The 24,791-nt window shown below is 43.2% G+C and overlaps 2 protein-coding genes across 11 annotated transcripts in view; both read right to left on the reverse strand.

Annotated features, from left to right (window-relative positions):
- Positions 1 to 18,981, reverse strand: part of NFRKB (nuclear factor related to kappaB binding protein) — a 38,760-nt gene extending 19,779 nt beyond the window's left edge. Inside the window, exons 1-12 of one of the 5 annotated variants that reach the window (XM_077894175.1) lie at positions 18,860 to 18,981; positions 17,518 to 17,610; positions 15,605 to 15,760; positions 13,100 to 13,301; positions 4,709 to 4,836; positions 3,825 to 3,999; positions 3,160 to 3,261; positions 2,234 to 2,307; positions 1,397 to 1,481; positions 847 to 1,027; positions 484 to 592; positions 158 to 284 (exon numbers count right to left, since the gene is read on the reverse strand). In XM_077894175.1, the coding sequence (XP_077750301.1) occupies positions 158 to 284; positions 484 to 592; positions 847 to 1,027; positions 1,397 to 1,481; positions 2,234 to 2,307; positions 3,160 to 3,261; positions 3,825 to 3,999; positions 4,709 to 4,836; positions 13,100 to 13,301; positions 15,605 to 15,739 (1,318 nt within the window). In that variant the 5' untranslated portion in view covers positions 15,740 to 15,760; positions 17,518 to 17,610; positions 18,860 to 18,981. Of the gene's footprint in view, positions 1 to 157; positions 285 to 483; positions 593 to 846; positions 1,028 to 1,396; positions 1,482 to 2,233; positions 2,308 to 3,159; positions 3,298 to 3,824; positions 4,000 to 4,708; positions 4,837 to 13,099; positions 13,302 to 15,604; positions 15,761 to 17,517; positions 17,611 to 17,866; positions 18,320 to 18,859 lie in introns of those variants that run through there. The other 4 variants (XM_077894171.1, XM_077894172.1, XM_077894174.1 and 1 more) reach the window with 4 other exon arrangements.
- A 1,304-nt stretch (positions 18,982 to 20,285) lies between these two features.
- The window catches only part of PRDM10 (PR/SET domain 10), a 95,368-nt gene continuing 90,862 nt past the window's right edge, over positions 20,286 to 24,791 (reverse strand). For all 6 annotated transcript variants that reach the window (XM_077894185.1, XM_077894184.1, XM_077894183.1 and 3 more), the window contains one exon: positions 20,286 to 23,277. In XM_077894185.1, coding sequence (XP_077750311.1) covers positions 23,077 to 23,277 — 201 coding nt within the window. In that variant the 3' untranslated portion in view covers positions 20,286 to 23,076. The remainder of the gene's footprint in view (positions 23,278 to 24,791) is intronic.

Below are 24,791 nucleotides of genomic sequence, written 5' to 3' on the forward strand. Positions count from 1 at the left end.
TGAATGTTTCATATTGGATGAGGACAGCAGAGGCCCTCCCCACCCAAGGCACAGCATTAGGCAAAACCATAATGGATTTAACCAAGAATGCTGCAGTTTACAAGGAGAATGAATTAAAGGGGGAAAACACTTGACCCTAAGGAAAAAAGTACCTTACCACGACTTTCCCCAGCAAGATACTGCAGGGCTGGTAACACCAACTCTGCCCAGTTGGGCGCCGCAGAGAACCAGCTATTAAGGGAGCTGGCTGGAGAGGACTGCCAATCCAAAACCCGTTCCTCCAGCTAAGGGAAAATAAAGCCAGAACCCAGTTAGAGCTCTGTTCCACACCAGCAATGCCGCGGCCATGCCACAGCATAGTCACAAAGCAAGTTAGCTACAGAGCTTTGGGAGGGACCCAGAATTCTTCTCCAACTATAGATTGTTAAAAAGTTTTCTACAATTTGAAAATTGATGTACATCTGAGTTTTCCAAAACTCTTACCATAGGAAGACTAGCCTGCCCCTCTAGCAGCAAGATCTCTAATAGAAGGGAGAAGAAACTGGAAGATATTTCATTGATTCCAAGGCAAGGCTTGAGGTCTTCAAGAGGCCTAATGAAGGAAAAAATATGTAAGAACCATCGAAAAGATGGTTTAACACATCCCCAGATGGTTTAGGCCCTCTAAACCTTCTAACAGTCACATGAAAGTTCAATAAAGGACCACACTATACACATTCCCTAAAAGGTGCCCTGGGACTCTGGTCTTGCAGGTTCAACACCCAGTGGCTCATTCCAAGCACCAGTGCTGGGCACACCACAGGTTAACCGTTCACCCCCAAGCAGGAGTCTCCGCTGCTCACTTACTCCTCCTTGATAGCAGGTATAGCCAGCGGAGAAGGGGCCTGTGAGAGAGGTGGGATCCCGTCGGCACTGCTTAATGGTTCGGCCAAATCCTCTGCCTCTGATTTGATCAGTTTTATTTTTTTCTTCTTTTTCTCCTCTTTTTCCTTAACCTTTTTTTTAAGGACAGCCAAGTCATACAGAGCTAGGAAGAAAAGACACACAAATCACAGAACTACATTTTCTATCAGGAAGTGAGGGTCTTATCTGCATATTATTTTCCTAACACCCACCAGTAGAAGAACAGTCTTAAGTCATAAAACATTTAGTTATTTTTTGCTTTGTTTTTTACCAGACCCACTGAGAGATCTTACAGATTAATTTTAACACCTATTAAAGAGTCAAAGATCTGCTGTACTGATTTTATATTCATTTTGCACCTATAAATCCCCAAGAAGCAATAAGAAAACACAGGTTATCAGCAGGAAGGAAGCTGTGGTCCCATTTATTTACAGGCTCACATAACGCTAATACCACAGTCAGATGACGTCTACCTACAGCGGACATCATTTACCTGCTAGAGAGCCCTTCCTGCCAGCGTTTACTCGAGTCATGATGTCATTGAGAGTCAGGTCCCCTGTCAAAAGGTCCGGATGATCCTGGATGTGATATTCAGAGACTGTTACAGAGGCCCCGTAAGGAAGCTAAAACTGATTTTGCCAATTTACGTAGATACAGTCACGCATTGAATGCACTTGAGGAACTCAGGTGAATTGAAAATATATGGAGATAAAAAACTACTGCCCTTCAGAAAGAGGCATAGAACCCACTTCCAAACCTTCTATCGTATGGTAGATAGAAAGTTTATAAAGCTCTTTCGCATTCCTCATCTTTTGTGCTCTTCAAACAGTCTTGTTAAGTATCACTATACAGTCTGAAAATGGGGTTCAAAGGAGGTCAGGGATTTGCTGATTTCCAATGCAAGACTCTTCCCATCTCCCCATCTGGCCTTAGATGGACTGCCCTTTCTTCCTCCCCTATGCTCTCTGGCTTGGCTTTATTGGCATTACCTTGATTGGTGACGTAACAGAAAGAGTAAAAAGTGGGAAGCGAGATTGGAGTCCTGACCTCCTAGCTGTGGTGCCGAGAACAAGCTCCTTAACTTCTCTGAATGCAAAATGGATATAAGGATCCATGGACCAGTCTTGCTATAAAGATTAAATCAGGTGCCATGTTAAACATTTGTCTTCCTCTCACATCTTTGGTGTTAACTAGCCCTACGGTTGCTCCTGCCCCCTAACAGCGATAGAAAAGGAAGCATAAATGATACCGTGACTCCCTTCATCTCCCGATAGCCAATCCAAAGACACTGAACTTAAAACCACTAATGAGCCACCCCAGCCAATCTTACTGGTTGGTGTTTCCGCTTCTCATGGTGCTTCTTTAACATTATCTTCAGGTCACTGTCCCCCAGTTCTATTTTATCTGAGAGAAAATGAACCAAACCACATGGACGAGGTCATTCACTAACAGTGCTCAAATTCAAGTCTTTCTGGTTACTCATGACACTCAAAAGTAACATGTTTCTGAGTTTCCCTTCTGACTCCCATGTACCACAAGCACGCACAATCTTGAAACCATCACAGGATCAATGCTTCAGCTTCTGTCTACACCAGTAAATAACAATGACCTCAGTTATATAGCTGCTCCCAAAAAACCTCAAAAGTTCTTTTTTTTTTTTTTTTTTTTAAGATTTTATTTATTCATGAGAGACACCGAGAGAGAGAGAGAGAGAGGCAGAGACACAAGCAGAGGGAGAAACAGGCTCCATACAGGGAGCCTGATGTGGGACTCGATCCCGGGACTCCAGGATCACGCCCTGGGCTGAAGGCGGCGCTAAACCGCTGAGCCACCCAGGGATCCCTACCTCAAAAGTTCTTAATGTTCTTCTTCGATCTCTATGCTATTCCTATCCAATTAAAAGTTTTTCTCTAATTTCACAGACCTTCTAAAAAATTATTATGGTTCTGATTCTCTCTTGTTCTATTATTGAACTGTCCCTATGTATTGCTATTTTATCAATCTACTTTCTTTAGCCCAAAATACCACCTGAGCAGCTACTAAGGAAAAGTTTCAAAACAAAGGAAGGAAGGAATGAAGGCCTAGCTACTTGTACAAAAGTGGAAGTGTACAGAAACTTCACCCCATCTCCTACTTCTAGGGAACAGTGCTCCAATTCCCTGGCAGGTAAGAATCCAGTGCCCACCTCCCTCTAAGGGAGCTCTCAGATCTATGTCCTGATCTCCCAAAACGTCCACAACATCACTCAGTTCTCACCTGCAGTTTTCATATCCGTAGTTGAAAGCGTGGGCACCACCCTCAGGGGCACCGCAGGGCTAGGAGAACGCGCTGGAGAGCTCGGAAGCCATGAGCTGAGATCTTCAAAAGAAAATTTTTCTTGTAAATCCAACGTGGCTGTGGACTCCAATAGGGGAGATTGGGTAAGTGGCCATTTGGGTTCAACAAGGTTAAGCCAACAACATGGAGGCCAGGGTTCCACCATTCCTTTCTGACCCTTCTCCAGACGAACTGGAGCACACTTAGGTCATTTAAACGGCTCTTCCAGGAAGAGAGACTTCAACAGAGTGATGGGGTCGCATTGCAGCAGGCCAACAGTCACTACTACTCTCCTGTAAGGGGAAAAGCAGTTCTCTCAAGTGGCACAATAGGACCAGAAGGCCTACTGTGGAGAGCCCTGCCATGCAGGGAGTCAACTCAACTAAACTCAAATGCCACTTAGGCATCAAGGGTAAAAAAGGTATGCAGTCACACCCCACCTAATAGGAACATCTCAGAGCCCAAAGACTATGGAGTTCTGAGTCCCATTATCCACCCCCCAAGAGAGACAACTGGGATGACTTCTTTCCTAGGAGATAAATGGCTACACCACTGGCTCCAACTGAACAAGCTGCCTGGCACCCCACGTGCCCATAGACACTCACCCTCCTCATCAGATGACAGGTCTGTGTCACCACACTCCTCCTTCACTTCCCTCAAGACCTTCAAGTAGCGCTGCTGGGTCCGCCACTCCCGCTCCTCAGGTGTGCGGGATGGCGAAGGGCGCTTCTGGCGGAAGGGCAGGGCTGGGCCACTTCGTCGGGCCATCTCCAGGAGGTCCTAGGAAGAGATCAGATGAGGATACACGCCGTCATCCAAAGCTTGCTCTGGTGCATTCCCCAAGTCTACGTTTTCTTCTCTTCACTGTTTAACAAGCTCAATCCTCTCCCTTTAGATCACCAGAGATGCACATGTGAAAACGTGTCCAAATAAAGAGTCTCTACTGATTACCACATGGCAAAACATCTTAAATCTGATTAGCAAACTGCTCCCTCAAGGATGAATACTTATCATACTGGACACCCAACTGCTTCCATAGCCAAGCTTAAAATCCACTTAAAACCACAACAATCGTGCCTCAAAGATTACCACACTGGGCCAGATCTCGGGGCCGTGAAGCCTGGTGCACTATTCATCCATCAGGGTATGTGGAGGCCTGTGTGCTCTCGCACATCAATTGCAGAGCCACCTGCTTCTCCTTAACCCATGATGGGGTCTCAAAGCCATTTGTTTACCTTGCTAAATACTGAAGCTATGATATTTCATCGGTTTTAAGAAACATCTTTTTCACATTTTCTCATCTCTGAAATCAGGTTACATCTTCCGATAAATAGGAAAGGATGATACAGCCTAACTGTGTCATGGCTTAAACTGATAACATTTTCTCCCTAGTGCTACCTTTTGTATTTGGTACCTGAACCACTTCTTGATGTCATGAGATCTGTGCATTCACTGTCCATGTCCATGTCCAGTTCCCAGCATTACTTACACTCCGGGAAGCCAGGATCTGCTTCAGCAGCCTATGGAAATACTGCTGCTGGGAGGTGAGGTAGCGCTTGTACTGGGATTTGAAGCACAGCTGCCGGTACTTGACCACTTCTGGGTTAAAGTGTCCATCTTAAAAGAACAGAGGCACACACACACATACATACATATGTTCACAGGCCAACAAATACTTAATATGTACTTAAAATCTGGTATTAAACGGGAATATAGTACAAAAGAAAAAAAGAACAGTCTATGTGAATGTGAAGCCAACAGTCCAATGGAGACAAAAGATAAACAGGTAAACAGACACTTTTTCTTAAGTATTATATGAAATCAATTTGAAACAACCGTAGAAAGGAGGGGTATATTCAGAAAAGGGATCTCTAAAGAGTAACATAAAATGAAGCCTGATTAAAGCAATTGTGGCAGAACATTAACAAAATATTGGTAGAAGTTATACAGATGTTTGTTATACTGTTTACCAACTTTTCCTATGTTTAAAACTTTTCAAAACAAGGGGTGCTTGAGTGGCTCAGTGGTTCAGTGTCTGCCTTTGGCTCAGGGTGTGATCCCGGGGTCCAGGGATCGAGTTCCCCATTGAGCTCCCCACAGGGAGCCTGCTTCTCCCTCTGCCTGTGTCTCTGCCTCTCTCTGTGTGTCTCTCATGAACAGATAAATAAAATCTGTAAAAAGAAAATTTTTTTTTCAAAACAAACAATGGGGAGGAAAATCAATGGGAATTTAAAAATAAGTAGTAAAAATGGGGAAAAGGCAGTAGAAACAGCCTGTGGCTAAAGCAGGATCTGAAGCAAGAACTCTGCATGTCCCAAACCTTGAGGAAATGTCTGTACAACTGACGCAGAGTGGGCTGGAGCTGAGGGGGGGTGGATGACGCCCCAGGAGGCAGGAAGATTCAACCACACAGATACCTACAGGTCATGGGTGGAGCTGGATTCTACCCTAAGTGCAACGGAAATCATTTGAAGAGTTTAAAGCAGGAGAATGATGTGGCGGAGAGCAGAAGAGGATGAAGGAAAACTCTCGCAGAGGCTCCAGGTGAGAGGGGATGGCAGCTTCCCTCCACACTCAGAACAGAAGCTCAGGTCCAAAAGACGGCCTGTCAGGCCCCTCAAGATCTGTCCTGGGCTGCCTCTGGCCTCATTGTCCACCAGTCCCCAATGTGCTCCCTCTAGCCCAGGCCCACTTGCCTCCATGCTGTTTCCTGAACAGGCTGTGCACCTGTGTTCAGGCGCTTTCTCAAGGCCTTTGCACTTAAAGTTCCCTCTACCTGTGATGCTTCCTACCAATGCCCAGTATTCTCACGGCTTGCTCCCCCACCCTCATTAAGGCTCTGTCCTGGTATCAGCTCGTCAGAGAAGCCTTGGCCAACTACCATACCTACACCAGCTCCCTCCTGTCACTCTAGTCCCATCACCCTCATTTCTCTGAAGTACCAAATGCCCATAAGTATTTGCTTGTTCGTCATCTGTTTTTCCCTATCAGAATGTAAGACCATTACCATATTCTCAGAACCTCGAAGAATGTCTGGCACATATTAGCTGACTAGTAAGCAAAACAGTGGTTATGTGCACAGAAGTATGCAGACTTGAGATACATTTCTGAGGGAGAAGGGTAAACCAGCTGATAGTTCAGATATCGGGGAAGGATGGGGAGGTCATGCAGAGGTCAACTGAGCATGGTACCCTGATTGCTGGACATGAGCAACTAATATCATCACGAGATACTACCTTTTTACGAGATAAAAAGGTCAAAGAGAGGTCCTTTTCGGACATATCAGATTTGAGCAGCTAGGCCATGATGAAAACTGAAACAGAAAGACTGAAAAGCTAATTTCAGAAAGCTAAAATGAGGGGTCAAAGTACACCACCCTAGCACTGCCCAAGGTAACTAATAACAGCAAATGCTCATTTAGGACAGTCCCTGACAGCTCCCACTATGTAAGAACCTTGCATATATTAATTCATTTAATCCTGTAACAAGCCCATAAAATGAGGACACTACTAAATCCTCATTTTACGGCTGGAAAAACTGAGGCAGAGAGAAGTTAGTAACTTGTACAAGGTCACAGAACTAGTAAGAGAGGAAAGCAGGTTTGAGCCCAGGTAGTCCAGCTCCAGAGTCCAAGCTCTTACCCACCATGCTATGCTGCCTACTGTACAGAAACAGGAGCTGCGACCATCAAGAAACGAGCCTAGAGTTCAATGCCACTGATGCTGTTTGATATATACAAACTGCACTAACGTCTTGGTCTCTATGCTTCTTCAAATCATGTTCCTTCAGTCTTTAGCTTCCTCCACTTTTTGAAAGCCATTAAATGTTATATCTCTGCTAAAACATTATTTTGGGGCAGCCCGGGTGGCTCAGCGGTTTAGCGCCGCCTTCAGCCCAGGGCGTGATCCTGGAGACAAGGGATCGAGTCCCACATCGGGCTCCCTGCGAGGAGCCTGCATCTCCCTCTGCCTGTGTCTCTGCCTCTCTGTCTCCCTCTCTGTGTCTCTCATGAATAAATAAATAAAATCTTTTACAAAATTTAAAACGTTATTTTGGATATATTAAGAAAAATATTATTGAAATTAATCATTACAATAAAGTATCTTAAAATTAACTGCTGTTACAATTCTTTTTTTTGTTAAAGATTTTATTTATTTGAGAGAAAGAGGGAAAGAGAGCACGCACACACCAGGTTGGGGTAGGAGGGGCAGGCTCCCCTCTGAGTAGACAGCTGACACCAGGCTCTATCCCAGGACCCTGGGATCATGACCTGAGCCAAAGGGAGACGCTTAACCGACTGAGCCACCCAGGCGCCCCTGCCTTTACAATTCTTATTATGGCTACTGGAAAATTTTAATTTGAACACACAACTCATGTAATTTTTTTAAGGATTTATTTTAGTGTGTGTGTGTGTGTGTATGGGGGTAGAGTGAGGGAGAGAAGCAGATTCCCTGCTGAGTAGGGAGCCTCACATAGAGCTTAGTCTCACAACCCTGAGATCACCTGAGCCAAAAAAAACAAGAGTCCAACGCTTCATCAACTGAGCCACCCAGGAGCCCCAGCCCATGTAATATTTCTACTGGCCTGCACTGGGCTAGGTAACAGTGAGAAAAGAAGAGAGTAGTACCAGATGAAGCTGATGAAGCTGGGTAAGTGGGCAGGGGCCAGGTCACATACAGCCTCATAGGCAATGAATTTTATTTCAAATGACAGCAACTGTTAAATATTCTGAAAAGTGAGGTTTTAAGAAACTCGCTCTGGTAGCTACGTGGAGGTGGCTACTAAAGCAGCCCGGGCAAGAATCATCAGTGAAGAGATGATGACTGAAAGCAGGCAAGTACAGACGTAAGAACAGAGCCTCAACAGTGGTAACACAGACAGGAACAATGAGTGGAAGAGGGGTTAGCAAAGGAAGTAGGGGCGGGGAGAGGGGAGGGTGTCAAAGACAGAGGAGGAAACAGAGGCCAGGGAAGAGTCAGTGATGCAAAGTGGGGGAAAGTCTCAAGATGAAGAAAGTGGTAAAGACAGTAGATGTTGGGCCCTATGGGAGCACTTGACTGCCTCAGTCGGTAGAACATGCAACTGTTGATCTTAGGGTCATGGGTTCAAGTCCCATTTGGGTGCAGAGCTCATTAAAGATAAAGATAATAAAATTAAAAGGAAAAAAGAACTGTAGATGCTGTGCAAAGACCAAGTAAAGAACTAAAAACCATCTACTGGGGGGGAGGGGGAGGCACCTGGATGGCTCGCTCAGTCGGTTAAACAACCAACTCTTGATTTCAGCTCAGGTCATGATCTCAGGGTCATGGGACCAAGTCCTCACGACAGGCTCCACACTCAGTGGGGAGTCGGCTTGGGATTCTTCCTCTCTCTCAGCTCATCCTTCTCTCTCTCAGCTCTCATACTGTGTGCTCTCATACTCTCTCTTGCTCTCAAATAAATCTTTTTTTAAAAAAATAAAAATAAATAAAAAGCATAGGCTGGTTTGGAAATTACATGCTCGCAAAAGAGACATGGAAAATGCTCACTGAAATAACTGGTGAGATATGTATACGGACTATATATCAGATAACAGACTGTCAATGTTACATTTTATATTTATATACAAAATTTAAATACAGAAAAATTCTGTATTTACAGTATTTCTGAATTTGACCATGTGTTCTTATTCTTTAGAGATAAATGCTGAAAAATTTAGGGGTGCAACGTCTGCAACACTCTCAACTGGTTCAGCAAAAAATGACAGCAATAATATGTACAGAAATAAAAAGAGGGTAAATGTGGCAAAACGTTAACAGTTGGTGAGTCTGGTGAAGAGTACAGCTGACCCTTGAACAACATGAGTTCAAACTGTGTGGGTCAACTTACACTTGAATTTTTTACAGTCCACACTGTAAATGTATCATCCTTCTGATTTTAATAACATTTTTGACTTTAAAAACACAATACGTAATGCTCATGACATATAAAGTATGTGTTAATCAACTGTTATAGCTAAGACTTCCAGTCAATACTAGGCTATTAAGTTTTGGAGGAGTCAAAAGTTTCACATGGATTTGTGACCAAGTGGGAAGCAGGCACCCTTCACCCCTGCACTGCTCAAGGGTCAACTGTATATAGGTGTCCATGATAAAGTCTTATGACTTTTCTGTATGTAGCTCAGATTTCAAAGTAACAAAGTCGAGGGAGACAAGAGGTCAGGGTGGCGTTGGAGCGCTCCCTGTGAGATAATCAAAGAAGAGCCACCAGGGAACAGGGGCAGAATGAATAAAAGGGACAAGTATGCAGGTCTTTCAATAAGCCTGGAGATAAAAAGGCAAATGACAGAGGACAACAGAGGAGACAGATGGTCAAGGACTTTTTTTCTTTAGTGTGAGACCCCTGAACACACCCATAGGCTGAAGAAGAACAAGTGGAGTGAGGAATAATCTAGAGTGAATACACAGGACGGAAGGGATGGTTCACTGAGGAAAAACGGTTCCAGAGGAGGTGAAGGATAAAGGATCAAGAGCAGAGGTTAATCTTAAACAGAAGACAAAACTCCTTCTTCCTCTGAGACATGTAAAGTAGGTCAGACTGGAAATGAATACAGTGAGCTGGGGTGCCAGCTGGAAACAAGAAGCGGGAAGTTTATGACAGAAGATAAAGGTATGAAGCAGGAAGCAAGAATTTGATTAGCATGTGGAACTTAAGGAAAAGGTAAATACTTAAAACAGAATCAGAAAAGATAACCAGGGACGCCTGCGTGGCTCAGTGGTTCAGCCTCTGCCTTTGGCCCAGGGTGTGATCCTGGGGTCCAGGGATCGAGTCCCACATCAGGCTCCCTGCATGGAACCTGCTTCTCCCTCTGCCCCTCCCCCTCTCTGTGTGTCTCATGAATAAATAAATCTTAAAAAAAAGAAAGGATAACCAAAGGTGAAAGCAGACTGATAACCATGGTAATGCACCTGTCTGCGGCAACACTAGAATTGAAATAAGACTGCCGAATGCTGACAGAGTGAAACCGCAGGAATCCTTCTTTGACATTCCTTGTTTGCATCTTCACATCACCATCATACTGTGTCGGAGAGAAACAGGCCAGCACAACAGGCAGTGCAAACAATACACAAGGTCCCTGACGTAACCCCTCTAAAACCAGGCAGGCTCTACTGGAAAAGATGGTTTATGCCCACCTGAGGCCCCTGGCTGCAGGGAAGTAAACCTCTGCCAACGACAGAGGAGAATTCCTCTTTAAACCAGTAACTCACCAAAGGAGGGAATGCTAGTTTTAAATGAGCTGAGATAATAAAGTTTTGCAATGATAAGCCTGTCCACTCCAGGCTTTTGTAGCTATCATGGTATCTAGTTTAACAAAACTCAAGGAGATGCACTCTACTTTCAGGGCCTCCTGCCAAGACAAAGTCACTCCAGAAAGGGGAGAAGAGGCTTCCTCTGCTCCTCTCAACTGAACGGAGAGTAATCTGTGGCTTAATAGTGGCCCCAAACCATTCTGCAGTCTCCAATGTAGTAACTGATTCAGGGCAAGGATAGTTAATGGATGTTAAACCACTGAGTAAAACCAAGGCTTTTGGGAAAGAAAACTATCACATGGTCCCAAATATCATCCTACATTTTTCCTTAATTATGAAGGTAAAAAGGTACTGTTACAATCAGTATGCCCGGCAGATACCACTCAACCAAGTGATCAAGCACATCATCAACACTGGAAACACCGACATTGCATACCTCCTAAGGTAACGTGGGAAAGAAGTAACACGTCCATCTAGTTTTCTTGGCAAAATGTTTGACCCAAATCTGATGATGAGGAAACAAGAACAATTCCCTAGAAAGCAAGATATTTTACAAGTGTCCTGGGCCCTTCAAAAGTATCAGTGTGTTTTTATGGAACCACAGAAGATCCCAAACAGCCAAGGCAATCTTGGGAAAGTAAACAAAGCTGGAGAGTCCATGTTCCTTTATTTAAAACTACACCATAAAGCTACAACAATCACAACACAACAGTAGTAGCACAAAGAGACACACAGATCAATGAAACAAAATAGAGTCCGGAAATAAACCTAAACTTTTAATACACTCAATTAATTCACAACAAAGGAGACAAGCACATACAATAAGGAGAAGAGTCTCTTCAATAACCGGTGCTGGGAAAACTGGACCACTTTCTTACATAAAACACAAAAACTCAAAATGGATTAAACACTTAAATGTAAGGCTGAAAATCATAGAACTCCTAGAAGAAATCACAGACGTAAACCCTTGGGACATCAATATAAGCAATAAAGCATTATTTTTTTTGGCTCTCTCCTCAAACAAAGGCAACAAAAACCAAAACCAAATGGAATTACATCAAACTAGAGAACCAAGGAAAGCAAAGGAAACCATCAACAAAACAAAAAGGCAACCTGTTGAACAGGAGAAAACATCTGCAAATTATATATCCAATGAGGGGTTATTATCTAAATTATGTAAAGAACTCCAACTCAACACCAAAAAATTCCTAATAATCCAATCAAAAATGGGCAAAGGATATGGTTTCATGTGACCAACAGACACATGAAAAGATGCTCATCACCAACAAAATGCCAATCAATCAAAGCCACAAGATATCACCTTAACCTATGAGAATGGTTATCACCAAAAAGACAAAATAAAATAAGTATTGATGAGGATGTGGAGAAAATGGAACCCTCGTGCACTGTTGGTAGGATGAGAAATGTAGCAGCTCTGGAAAACAGTATGGAGTTCCTTAAAATATTAAAAACTGAGCTACTATAGCAATCCCACTTCTAGGTATTTATCTGAAGAAACCAAAAACACTAATTCAAAAACCATATATATGCATCCCTATGTATTATGTATTATTATGTACACAAGTCAAGCCATGGAGCAACTAAGCATCCATCAATAGATGAATGGATGAAAAGGGATATATGGATAAATAGTTTATGTATATAATGGACTACTACTCAGCCTAAAAAAAGAATGAAATCTTGCCATTTGAGACAACATGGATGACCCAGAGGATATGCTTACTCTTCCACAGAGTTAACATGTAAGAACTTGTACGGTTACAGATAGTAGCTAGATGTATCATGGTGATCATGGTGATCACTTGAGAATATACCTGAAAATCAGGATGTACACCTGAATATGATATTGCATGTCGACTACACTTAAATTAAAAAAAAAAAGTCATTGTTTTTGAAAGACAAAAGAAAAAAGGGCAGAGGTTCAGGAAGCCAAGAGATGTGTAACCCAAACACAATGCATGAACCTTGAATAGATCCTAAATTTAAAAGGAAAAAATAAAAGAGCCACTATAAAGAAGATTTAGGGAAGACGTGAGAATATTTGAATATGAGCTCTCCTATGATATTTGATCATTATAAAATTTCTTGGGTGTGATAGTAAGACGTGATGATATAGTAGAATGTCCTTGTTAGGAGATACATAAATACTGAAGTACTTGGCAGTAAAGTATCATGTTTTCTGCAGGAAAAAAAAGTATATGTGTGACATACAAATACACATATACACATACATATGTACGTGTGATAAAGCAAGTGATAAACAACTATTTTGAAAAATTTTTAAAGACTAGTCATAAAGAGTGCTTATACGACGCTAGTAATGCTTTATTTCTTGATCTGGGTGGTGGTTACACAGTTAAGTTCATTTTACAATAAATCAATGTATTTCTTGTGTAAGTTAAAAATTTTTATTAAAAAAAAAAAAACAGTCTAGGCAAAGGGTCCCACATGGTCTGAGTATCAATCAGTACATGAAAATAAATAGAATATACGAAGAAAGAAGCATTCACATAAGTGAACACACTCTTACTCTTCCACTGCTCTCAAAGACAGAATGCCAAGCTACGTACCTCGGAAAAGTTTCTGGGCAATGTGCAGAGGGTTCCCAAAGCGGAAGTTCTCCCCACTGAACAGGGCTAGGATGAGCTGATTTTGCTGCTCAAAACTGTCTTCAGGAAAGTGAGGCAGAAACTGCTGGAGGTGTTCACGCTGAGAGTCACTTAATACTTCTTGCCATGTTGAGAGGCTGACTACATCAAAGAATATCTCAGGCTAGGACAATCAGGAAAAGCAAGAGAAAAATAAACAACAGAAAAGCAAGCTTTAAATTTTTCTGTGAGTGGCAAAATATACACAACATAAAGTTTACCATTTATCCATTTTTAACTGTACAGCTCAGTGGTATTAAGTACATTCGCACTGTTGTGCAAACATCACTATATCCAAATTTTCAAGTTTGTTTAAACCAAAACATCACTGATCTTAATTCAATTCACAAATCTTAGAGATTAGCAATAACTACATATAAAAATCACTATCTTACACCCAACAGTAATTAATAATCCAAAGAAAAAATGACCTCAGTAGAGAGAATCTCATTTGGAAACCATTTCTACCAATAAGGGGTAGGTAGGATGGACAACTGAATTTAGTTTAAGACGAGAGGAAAGAAAAAGTTACGGAGGAAAGAACACGAGGGGTTGAGTCACCTGTGAAGAGTGACAAGCAGCAGGATGGAGTTCATTTTCAGCTCAACTATATACCGTTTATCTGTCTTGTATGTGCTGAGTACTAAGCTAGACTGGCATACACACTGTCAGAGGGGGAAACAAGCAATTACAATGTAGCCTGAGAAGCACTGATGTATGTACACAGGAGCAGCCCATGTCCCAGACCCAAGGTATTGGAGAACAGAGGAAGTAACATTTAAAAGAGTTAAGGGGGCAGCCTGGAGGGCTCAGCGGCTTAGTGTCGCCTTCGGCCCAGGGCCTGATCCTGGAGACCCGGGATCGAGTCCCACGTCAGGCTCCCTGCATGGAGCCTGCTTCTCCCTCTGCCTCTCTCTGTCTCTCATGAATAAATAAATAAAATCTTAAAAAAAATAAAAAATAAAAATAAAAGAGTTAAGGAATAAAATAAAGAAAAAAGAAAAAAAACAGTTGAAGCAGGAGAGTTAAAACTCCACAGAGCAGAGGCGTCTGGCTCAGTCAGTAGAGTATGCAGGTCATAAAGTTCAAGCCCCACACTGGGCATAGAGATTACTTACAGATAAACAAAAATTTAAAAATCCATAGAGCAAAATCATAAAAATGGAAGAATTACTATAAAAGGATAGCAATTACCTGTGGGTGTTTGAATGGTATTAGCAGCATTCTACTTCTTAACCCAAGTAGGAGCTACATGGCTGTTTTATCACTCCTTAAACTGTATATACACCATATATATATGGATTTATTTATATACTCTTACATGTGATAAAGTTCACTTTTCTAGTAACGATGACAGTTGAGGCAACATATGGCTAGTGCAAGGATACAAGGGAGAGGGAGCTGCGGACAGAAGACAGAAGAGCAAGGGACCTATAAACATGTTAAGCACTTGCGACGTTATCTAAGGACAATGGAGAGCCACCAAATGGCTTCAGCAGAAGACAACCAGAAATCCGACCACCTACCAGGCATCTGTGCACGCATGTACTAGAGCACCTCAGTGTCAAAGATCTTCCCCTGCAAAGCTATTTTTTGGACACCACTTTATTCCTAATATCTCAGTGTCTGCCACAATTAGGCACTTAATAAAACAAGTGTTTGCTGACTAGTGTGCAAAGAAAACGTGGATGAGAAGGATCTGTCAACGTCAGTACTTATTACTTCAGAAGGCAGAGAGAACAAGCAGTGGCTTTAATTTTATCTATGTTTGATATATTAGGGAAAAAAATCTGAACCAGGTATGACTAAATGCAATTATCTCTAAAACTGGATGATGCACAAATGAGTGCTTGCTATAGGACACTCTACACCTGTCTGTATATGTGGAACACAGCAAAGTGAACAAGATAACTAAATACAGGCTTTGGCACATATAGTGTCTTGCACACAATAAGCGCTTAGTAGGTGATAGCTACCTTAGTGATAATGATGATTACACAGCCTACCTGTGAAAGGAGCCAAAAGCACAAAATCTCAACCCAGGACACGTCCTATTAACTGACCGGAGGGTTACTTTACGGACAGATACAGTATGTTGGGTTTTGTTTCATGATCCACAATGTGAGTAACCAATTTAACATCAACATTCATAATTTTGTTCTTAAAATATGTAATTTCTTGTTAACTGCTCAAAACTATCTGGTTAAAAATAAGGCTTAAGTATATACCTTACACTTTCTTCTCGAGTCACAGTATTAAAGATGTTACATTAAAAGAGAAAGAGAGAGAGATCACTCTGGCTGCAATATAGAAAATGAAACCAAAAGAAGCATAAAAGACTGAAAACTTGTAAAGTGTGGAAAAGGCTTAGGATTGTGGTTAGGGGCAAGGTGCCAGAGAAAAAACGGTGGCACTGCTACTACTTACGTCCTCCAGAAGGTCCTCGGGCAGACTAACCCTGGTGCCCCCCAGGAGGCAGTCCTCCATAATACGTGTGCCATGGCCATCTCCACATGGACCCAGTTCCAGGGGATCCGTCAGCATATGGTCCAAGGAATCCATTGTTTATGTGCCACAGATAATCTAGACAAATACACGCAGTCATACCTCCAGATAGAAAGGCAGGCTTCCCAGGGATCTGATTGATACCGATGCTCCTTCAGAAAGTATTCTGACTCAGATAGTAGTCAAACTCAAATCTAGTTTTATACCTTATCTTCATACCCTCACTACAGCTACACACCTCTTCTCTCTTCTATCACAGCATTCTCATCTCAATCTTCAAATCTTTTCTAGTTCGGCCTCTTGTTGCTCAGAATGCTCCTAGAGTAACTCCCAAATTTACAGAATTTCTTATACGTTCATTTCACAATGAAGCAAAATGAGACTTGGAGATTAAATGATAAGCAGATCAGAGTTCATAACTTTGACTTCTCAGGCCAATAATCTACCATAAAATAATTTCTTGGGGCACCTGGGTGGCATCTGCCTTCGACTCAGGTCATAACCCCCAGGTCCTGGGATTGAGCCCTACATTGGGCTCCCTGCTCAGCCGGCAGCCTGCTCCTGCTTCTCCCTCTCCCTCCGTCCCTCCCTCTGCTCATACTTGTGCACACTCTCTCTCAAATAGATAAAAATCTTTTAAAAAAAATTTCATAAAAAAATTTAACTATTACTGTTGGTCTTTTTAGTAATCCTCCGTTGTGCTTGCACAAAGAAACATCACCCATATAGACTAGTAAAGCTCAGACACTAACAGTAAGTTTTTTAATGAGGGCCTATTAAGTGCCGGGCCTTTTCACGCATCTCATTTAATTCCTACAACTGTGCAAGACAAGATCTTCAGATCTATTCCACAGACATTAAAACTGAGGATCAAAGTAGATATATAACTTACCCAATCTCGGGGTAATGAATGAATGAAACTCAAGTCTGCTCGACTACACACACACATTTTTAACACTACACCTCTTGTATAAACTCTCAGTTGGAATTATGAAAGAGGAGTATGTTAGTATGACTTTAGTCCACATAAACTCTGGGGTTTCCAAGCACCTGACCGACCACAACAGCCAGTAAACATAGTAGCCAATCTACCAACTAAAGGTCCATCTGAGGGCAGCCCAGATGGCTCAGCAGTTTAGCACCGTCTTTGGCCCAGGGCATGATCCTGGAGACCCAGGATTGAGACCCACATCAGGCTCCCTGCAGGGAGCCTGCTTCTCCTTCTGCCTGTGTTCTCTGCCCTTCTCTCTCTCTGTGTCTCATGAATAAATAAATAAAATCTTTAAATAAATAAGTAAAAATAAAGGTCCATCTGGTATTTATAACCACGTAAATGTAATGCTACTTTTCTCCTTCCTGTAATAACTGAACATTGCTGGTCATCTTTAGAAATAGACATATCAAAACATCTTTACAGGGGTGCCTGGGAGCATCCAACTCTGGGTTTTGACTCAAGTCGTGATCTCAGGGTGGTGAGATCAAGCCCCAAGTCGGGCTCCACGCTCAGTGAGGAGTCTGCTTGAGACTCTCCCTCTCCCACTGCCCCTTCTGCTTGTGCTCTCTCTTTCAAATAAATAAATAAATCTTTAAAAAAAAATCTTCAGAGAGCATCTTGTTAGGCAAATGGCAAGTATCATCTGTAAAGCTGAGGCCATAGGATTGAACACAGAGAGCATGAACTCAGTCACTCTACCACTCTGCTAAGTCAATTCTATCTCCTAGGCCTACCAAATGGACTAACAAGCACGATTAAATGAGAAAAAAAAAAAAAAAAGACTTAAGAGTCAAGGTGCCAAACTTCTAGCCCAATCTCGGTGACCTAAGGCAAACCTTACCTTGACAGGTGTCGATTTCCTTACTTGCACGACAAAGGGGAGCTGTACCAGGTCTTCTGTTATTTCCAACCTTGGAGTCCTACAATAAATAATCTCCAGATGGAGGACACTTTATATGACTTAATGCACTCATATAAGCCATCATAATGTTAACGACTTCTGATTCCAAAACTCTTTTAAACGATAAAAAGCAGAGCTGTAATACTACTACTAAAATAAGTATGTTCCCACAAATTATTTCAAGTTCTATTTTAGAGATTTCAGATTTATGTAAAGATTCTGCAGCAAGATTAGTGCTGGGTAAAGCAGATGGGTCTCCAAACGACTGTGCTCCGTCACCTTTCAGTACCTGGGGATTTGCGGCATCCTCAACATTCTTGGTGCCTAAGGAACTGAAGCAGGTGAGAAAGCGCAGGGTGCGGGAGTCTAAGAAAACTTTAAAATAGCGAGATTTGCAGAAGCAACCTGATGCTTAGAGCAAGGTCCTCTTTACAAACTGATGCAGAACAGGGTAAAAAGGGCAAAGCCAGGGTTCCAGTGACTCTTGGAGGAGGATCGCCCCCGTTTCCACAACTTGTTCGCAAGTTTCTTCGACTACGACAGACATGTAGCTGAATTTAATCTATTCGAGTGGCCACCTCGGCCCTGCTACTATTCTGAATGGGATCTCAAAATACAAGACAGCGGGGGGCTAGCCCGAGGGTCGGAACCCCGGAAGCCAAGGATTTCTGGGTCTTGCGGCGGCCGGGACCTGCGTACCGGCCCAGCGCGGGGGGCTCCCGCACCGGGGCCAGCCTTGCCCCCGGACCCTCCCCAAGGTCCCCAACGCCCAAGCTCCACCCGGGGCTGCTTCCGGAGCAAACGCCGGCTCCCAACCCGCGGGCCTGCAGCTAACCCCGCCCCGCCCGCCCGCCCCTCCGAGGCCCCGCCCGCCCCTCCGAGGCCCCGCCCCCAGGCTGCACCTCCGCGCACACGGCCCCTCCCCCACGGGGGCGCCTAACCCTAACCCCGCCCCCGCCCGCCCGTGGCCCCGCCCCCGCCCGCCGAGGCCCCGCCCCTCCAGGCTGCCCCGCCGCGCGCTCGGCCCCTCCCCCACGCCGCGCCCGGCCCTAACCCCGCCCCCGGCCGCCCGTGGCCCCGCCCCTCCAAGAGGCCCCTCCGCGCGCTCGGCCCCTCCCCCACGCCGCGCCTAACCCTAACCCCGCCCCCGGCCGCCCGGCTGCCCCTCGCCCGCCGCCCTGCCCCGGGCCTACGGCAGCCGCGACCCTCGGGGCCCGGCCGCTCGCTCTCCCCGCTGCCCGGCCACACGCCGACCCTCCCGCCGTCCCGGGCCCGCCCTCACCTGAGCCGCAGGCGCGGGTCCCCCAACCCGCAGCGCTTCTCGGCCCGCGGGCTCCGGGACGCGCTCGCTCCCGCAAGGCGTCTCAGTGCGTGCACGCTCCGGGCTCGGGCGGCGGAAGGGGCGGGGCCGCGCGGGGCGGGGCCTGGGGGCGGGGCCTGGGGGCGGGCGGGGCCGCGCGGGGCGGGGCCTGGGGGCCGGGACCGGGCCGCGCGGCTGGGTTGGGGTTGGGCTGCAGGCTGCGCGCGGCCTCTCGGTCTCACCTGCCGCAGAAGCTTGCGGAGCGCGGCTTTAGGGGCAGCCCCGGCGGCTCCGCGGCTCAGCGCTGCCTTCCGCCCGGGGCGTGATCCTGGAGACCCGAGATCGAGCCCCACAGAGGCTCGTGCATGGAGCCTGCTTCTGCCTCTGCCTCTCTCTCTGTGTCTCTCATAAATAAATAAAATATTTATGAAAAAAAAAAAAGAATCTCACTGTACTGAATAATAAAGGTACCTATTTTAAAAAAACATAAAGTGCATCTTTACCTGGCCGGGAGCTGAGGCCCGTTTGCAGGGCGCGCCCCCTGTCCAGCCTGCGCTGAGCTGAGCACTCTCCAGCCCGTAGGTTCCCGGCACTGCTCCTATTTTACAGCGGAGGAAACTGCAGCTTCGTTGAGTTTCAGGGAGGAAAACGCAGGCTCGGAGCCTGTGCCCCTGTCCCGGGGCCCCTGGTGTTCGGAAAGAAAGCATACACACGTCGAAGAAATACGTTTAAAAACGTTCCTCTTGTGGACAATCCAGGCCGGTCCCTTTCTCGTTCACTGGGTCTTATTAGAACAGCTTCAGACGACTTGATCCACAGCCACTCCCTGCAGTCGTGCAGAGACCATCCTTTGGTCTCTCGACTGGATGGAAATACGTCTGGGAAGCTGCCAGGCGAAAACGAGCCTTCCTCCCTTGTTGGAAAATAGTGGTTTCCAGAGAAAGCCCAGTCTTTGCTCCCCTGCTGGCTGCCCACCTGCCCTTAGTCCTGCCTGTTAGACCACGGGAGGTTCTTGAGTTAGAAACCACCAAGTAAAGGGCAGGGGAACACCATTCCATAGTTGTCATCCCTAATTTCACTTACATTGTGTGCTAACCAGACCAGCGTGATCCAGAGTCAAAACATTGTAAATTGAAATATTAAAAAAAAAAAAAAAAAGGGAGGGGTGCCTGGGTGGTTTAGTCGGTTAAGCCACAACTCTTGATTTCAGCTCAGGTCGATCTCAAGGCTGTGAGATTGAGCCCTACCAGGCTCTCTGGTCCTCCAGGAGTCAGTTTAAGACTCTTTCCCTCTGTCCCTCCCCCTCCAGCAATCGCTCTTTCTCTCTCTCAAATAAATAAAAATCCTTTTTAAAAAAACTAACAATCTCAGTAGTTCTTGTAGCTTCACGATACAAACAAGGAAGATGTTTATTAAAAAAAATATTTATTAATTTTTACACCTGCTGAGTAGCACAAGACTATTAACACTATAACTCACTGAATGTACAATAAATGTTCACATTTAAATAACAGGATAGGGTCAATATTTTCAACCTGCGGGTCAGCCTTAGCATCTCATGAAGTGCTTTTTAGCCCTAGATATCTTGAGAGTTTTTTGAAAGGATAATTCCAAATCAGAAAACAACTCAAGAAGATCAAAATAATAGGTTTTTCCAGAACAATAGGAATTTTACATGATGAAATGGCTATTTATGCGGACACAAATCAAACAATAAAAATGTAAAATCTGTATGTAACCTATTCCAAAATTTTCACACTGCACTGATTGAAGTCTAGCGTGCCGATATGTCCTAAGAGAGGCCACAATATAAACATTGGCTACATACATTTTTTTTCCATATTGGTCTTCAGATGGCTCATAACCAACCATCTCTTCAAATCCAAGTTCTTTTGAAAAATCTATTAACTTGGAATGAACGTGGAGAATACCTAATCTTAAAGAAGTGTAGTTTGGCTTGACTGCCACCTGCATCTCTGGTTGATAACATACAAATTAGTTTTAGATCCTTTGCCTATTCCACATAAGTACAAAAAGAGAAAAAGGAAAAAAAAAAAAACTTAAATGGGGAAAAAAAAAACAAAGAGGTCCTTTCAAACCATTTCCGTCTGTGTATTTTACAACTTGAAATAACTGGCATGAAATGAACATTCCGTTCAGTGATAGTTTTCTCTTTTCATCAGTAAGTTACTCCTGAGGAAGGGGGGGGTACTTTGCTGGTTCAAATTAAGAAGGACCCAAAAGGGCCAGATTTAAGGTGTGAAAATTAAAACTGGACCTTTAGCAAAGTCTAATATTCTTCGTCTAGCAAGTCCGTCTAGACTGGACACGAGAATATTTACAATCGTTACATTGTAGGACGTTGGGATCCAGAGTCTCTGCTTTGTGACTCAGGTTCAATATTTTCTATTGAAAACATCAACGTGACATCTTTGTTACCAAAGATAGAGTCCAATCCCTAGGGTCTACACGTTTCCCAAGTAACTTTCTCAAGTTCTTTTAGGGCCCAAATTTTCAGGGATAACTAAATGAATGAGGTCTCAGAAATAAAGTGCAAAATCTACATATTAGTTCAGTTATTTCAACAGAATCATTTCCTTTTCAAAAAGGTATCTGTACTATAAAGAAGCTATTATACTTTAGTTTATAGAACCAGTTTTAACCCAGAAATGTAAATAAAATACATTAGTTAACTTCATTTGAAATAGAAGTTAGGTCTTTCTGTTCAGGAGTGATAAGTTCTATCACATGATAATTATTCTAAAAATGTGTTGGTATGTCATAAAAAGTTGCTAAAATACGTACTGATTTCTGTGATGATTTATGTGTACAATTGGAATGCAGAGTAAAAAGGAGGGAAACTTTTCCCCCCGTTGAATTCATAGCCAACAAGACAGCAAACAGGAACACATACAAGAAAAACTGTCACTGAGGCAGATTTTTTTCCCTCCCAAATGACAGTGTAAGATGCATAAAGATTGGATTTCTCCCACATCCATTATAATTACCTTGACATACAAATGGTCCCCACATTTTAATTTTTCCCCTAAGTGTGAAGTTGGTCATCTTTCCAAAAGGTCCAGATGAGTTACAATATGTATAAGTTAAAAATGTTAAAAAAAAAAAATGAGGGCCACCTTTCCACCTAACCTTAAAGAATGTTCATTTTAAGACAGCATAAGAAGTACTAAAATACACTGGATGATGTGAGAGTTGAATGTACACCTGATAAGAGCAAGGAACTTATCCTTTACCAATGAATGGTAAATGGATCCTGCAAGGCAGGACAAGGTTTCAGTGCTTTTCACTTTATAGATATGTAATTATCTGAGTAATTTTTCTTGGTATCGAGATTTCAAATACCTCCTTTTTAATACACCACAACCAGAGAAGGGGAGGCAAAATTTTAGTGTAGGAGTTTAAAATCTGCTGACATCAAACAAACCTTTTCTCTTACAGGGGAGTCTACCACTGTGGAGTAATAAAGTAAGATCTCTCAGACCAGGAGGTTCTGGTCTAAGTGGCTGAAGGCCAGCATCTGTGCAAAGCACTACCAATAGTAGCCCAACAATAGTTTTTCCCAAAGAGGCAAGTTGTTGTTGTTTTAAATCAGCAATAAGAAAAATCTAGACGACAGTTTTTCCTTCAGAACATCACTATCAAGCCTCTATTTCATCATCTTTATTTTTATATTCAATAGGCTCCCTTTGTTAAATTACTGAAAATGCAAACTCAGTAGATGAAGCAGTTCTGACAGAATAAAATGCCCCTCTCCTTTGGTGCCATGGCTTGGAATGAAGCGGTCCAGTGGCCATGGACTTGGCACATCCTTTCTCCACCTTTGGTACAAACGTGATACACCACTTAATATTTCCACAAAGGAAAAGTAAGGCCTATCAATGTGTTAAAAAAAAAAAAAAAAAAACCAACTCAGGTAACAAGGTGAAATTTCTCCACCTTGAAATCCACTTTCCCCTGAAAGATCTCCATTCCATGGCAGAAGCTCCTAGAGTCAATTTGGTAAAGACGACGTTAATAAAAGAAGCCCAAGTGTGTGTAGAGTGTCAAAACTGTGGTTTCCAAATTCTTGAGTGAATGATAAATCTTAAAAAAGAGTTCCAAGTATTGGAAGCTTTCGGACTTATGGATGAGAAAAGACGTGATGTGACCGCTGGATTCAAGCTCAAGGGTAGAAGAAGTTAAGGTTTAGTGATATGCACTTCACTGCTCCCATTCCCATTGGTGGTGGTTGTAATGATGTACTGTGTGGGCTGTTGTTGGCTGGTGGTCTGGGGGTCCAAGTCACTGTGTGAAGCTGCCGGAACCTGGACTCCTGCTGAGAGAGCAGAAGCTTGCTTTTCTTCCAATTCTGGTTGACTTTCTGATAACACATAATGACCCTAGGGGGGGAAAAAAAAGATCTTTAGAAATCTGAAGTCTAACATGGGGGAGGGGGACGCTCTTGGTGGAGATAAAAAGTAATAGGAAAGGAAATGTTATAACATGACACCAAAATAGGCACCTTTGTGAGATGTTTTATGTAAGTACTTTAGAGGGGATGGATCAGTCACAGTAATAGACTACAAAGGTAATTTAAGGGACTGCCTTAGGTGTTCTACCAAATAATATAGCGAAGACCTTCATGTACAGAAATTTGCATTATAATAGTAATCTATGTGGCAAAGGAAACATGAGCTATTGTACTGATCCTAAGAATTTAGAAATTCTTAAAATAAGATTGCTGTCTGTCAATTAATATTTAAGAGTAATATAAAATAGAACACAGAAGAGATATTTAAAGTTCCCATTAAAAAAAAAAAAAAAAGTTCCCATAAAAAGGCAGAAAGACTCCCAAGTCAGGTAGTCAAGATCAGTGGTTCCTAGACTTCAGAGTCTCACAGATCAGCAAATTAAAAGTAATAATAAGTATCCCCAAATTTTATCTTGCCAAGTAGAGTAGATTTTAGGATGATACTCTCAAATGAGAGAAATTTTAACACTCAAAAGTATAAGAAGAGTACAATCTTAGAATAAAGTCCCTGACACTGAATCAATTTAGCTTTATGAAAAGATGCATTGTCATTATTTTTCCTCTGATCATGAAGACTTCACAGACTTGGAGTAGCTATTTCCTTAAGTTAACATTTTTAAAGAAAGAATGTGTCCATTGACTAGGTGATTGGTTTGCTGTATAGGCTAAGAAAAGAGAAGTCACAGAGGAAAGCCCTGTGCCTTCCAAGCTCTGTCCAGAGAAAAAGCCATAGCCAAATACCCATTTGATGTATCTAGGGCCATGTGCTCTGAGTCCATACTCATTCAATCTCGGATTGTGATTTAGTTTTCCATGTGGGTCTTTTTCTAGGAGGAGGGGGCTGGTTCTCAGCCTACTGTCCATGAACAACTAGGTAGTCACAGGTGGGCTAGAGATTCTATGAACCCTGGAAAATGTACATTAAATTTGTGTGTGCGTGCGTGCGTGTGTGTGTGTGTGTGTGTGTGTTGTGGCAGGGGGAGGGGAATGTCCTTGACTGTAATCAGGTTCTCAAATGAATTCCTGGCCAAAAAAAGGTAAAGAGTCAGTGGGTCCCACCAGGAGTAAAAATTTCACTGATTATGCCAACGAGACTATTCCATTTTACATTAGGTATTGTCTTCACTGATAATAGTGTTACCCTGGATTTACATATCTCTCCATAGTCTAATTAATGTGAGTTTGTGTGCTAAGAAATGGCTAAGCTCTCAGTATGCTTTCAAAGGGAAAAATCAGGTTTTGAAGCCACTAGACTACCCTGCTACTCTTTGAGACTTCTTGGGAAATAGTCTTCCCCTGGGAACATCCCAATATCCCTAGTCACTTAGGAGTATGTTTCATAATTTAAACTTAAGATACTCTGTTTTCTAATTACTTAGAGGC

This window comes from Canis aureus, chromosome 3, assembly GCF_053574225.1.
Source record: "Canis aureus isolate CA01 chromosome 3, VMU_Caureus_v.1.0, whole genome shotgun sequence".
NCBI lineage: Eukaryota > Metazoa > Chordata > Mammalia > Carnivora > Canidae > Canis > Canis aureus.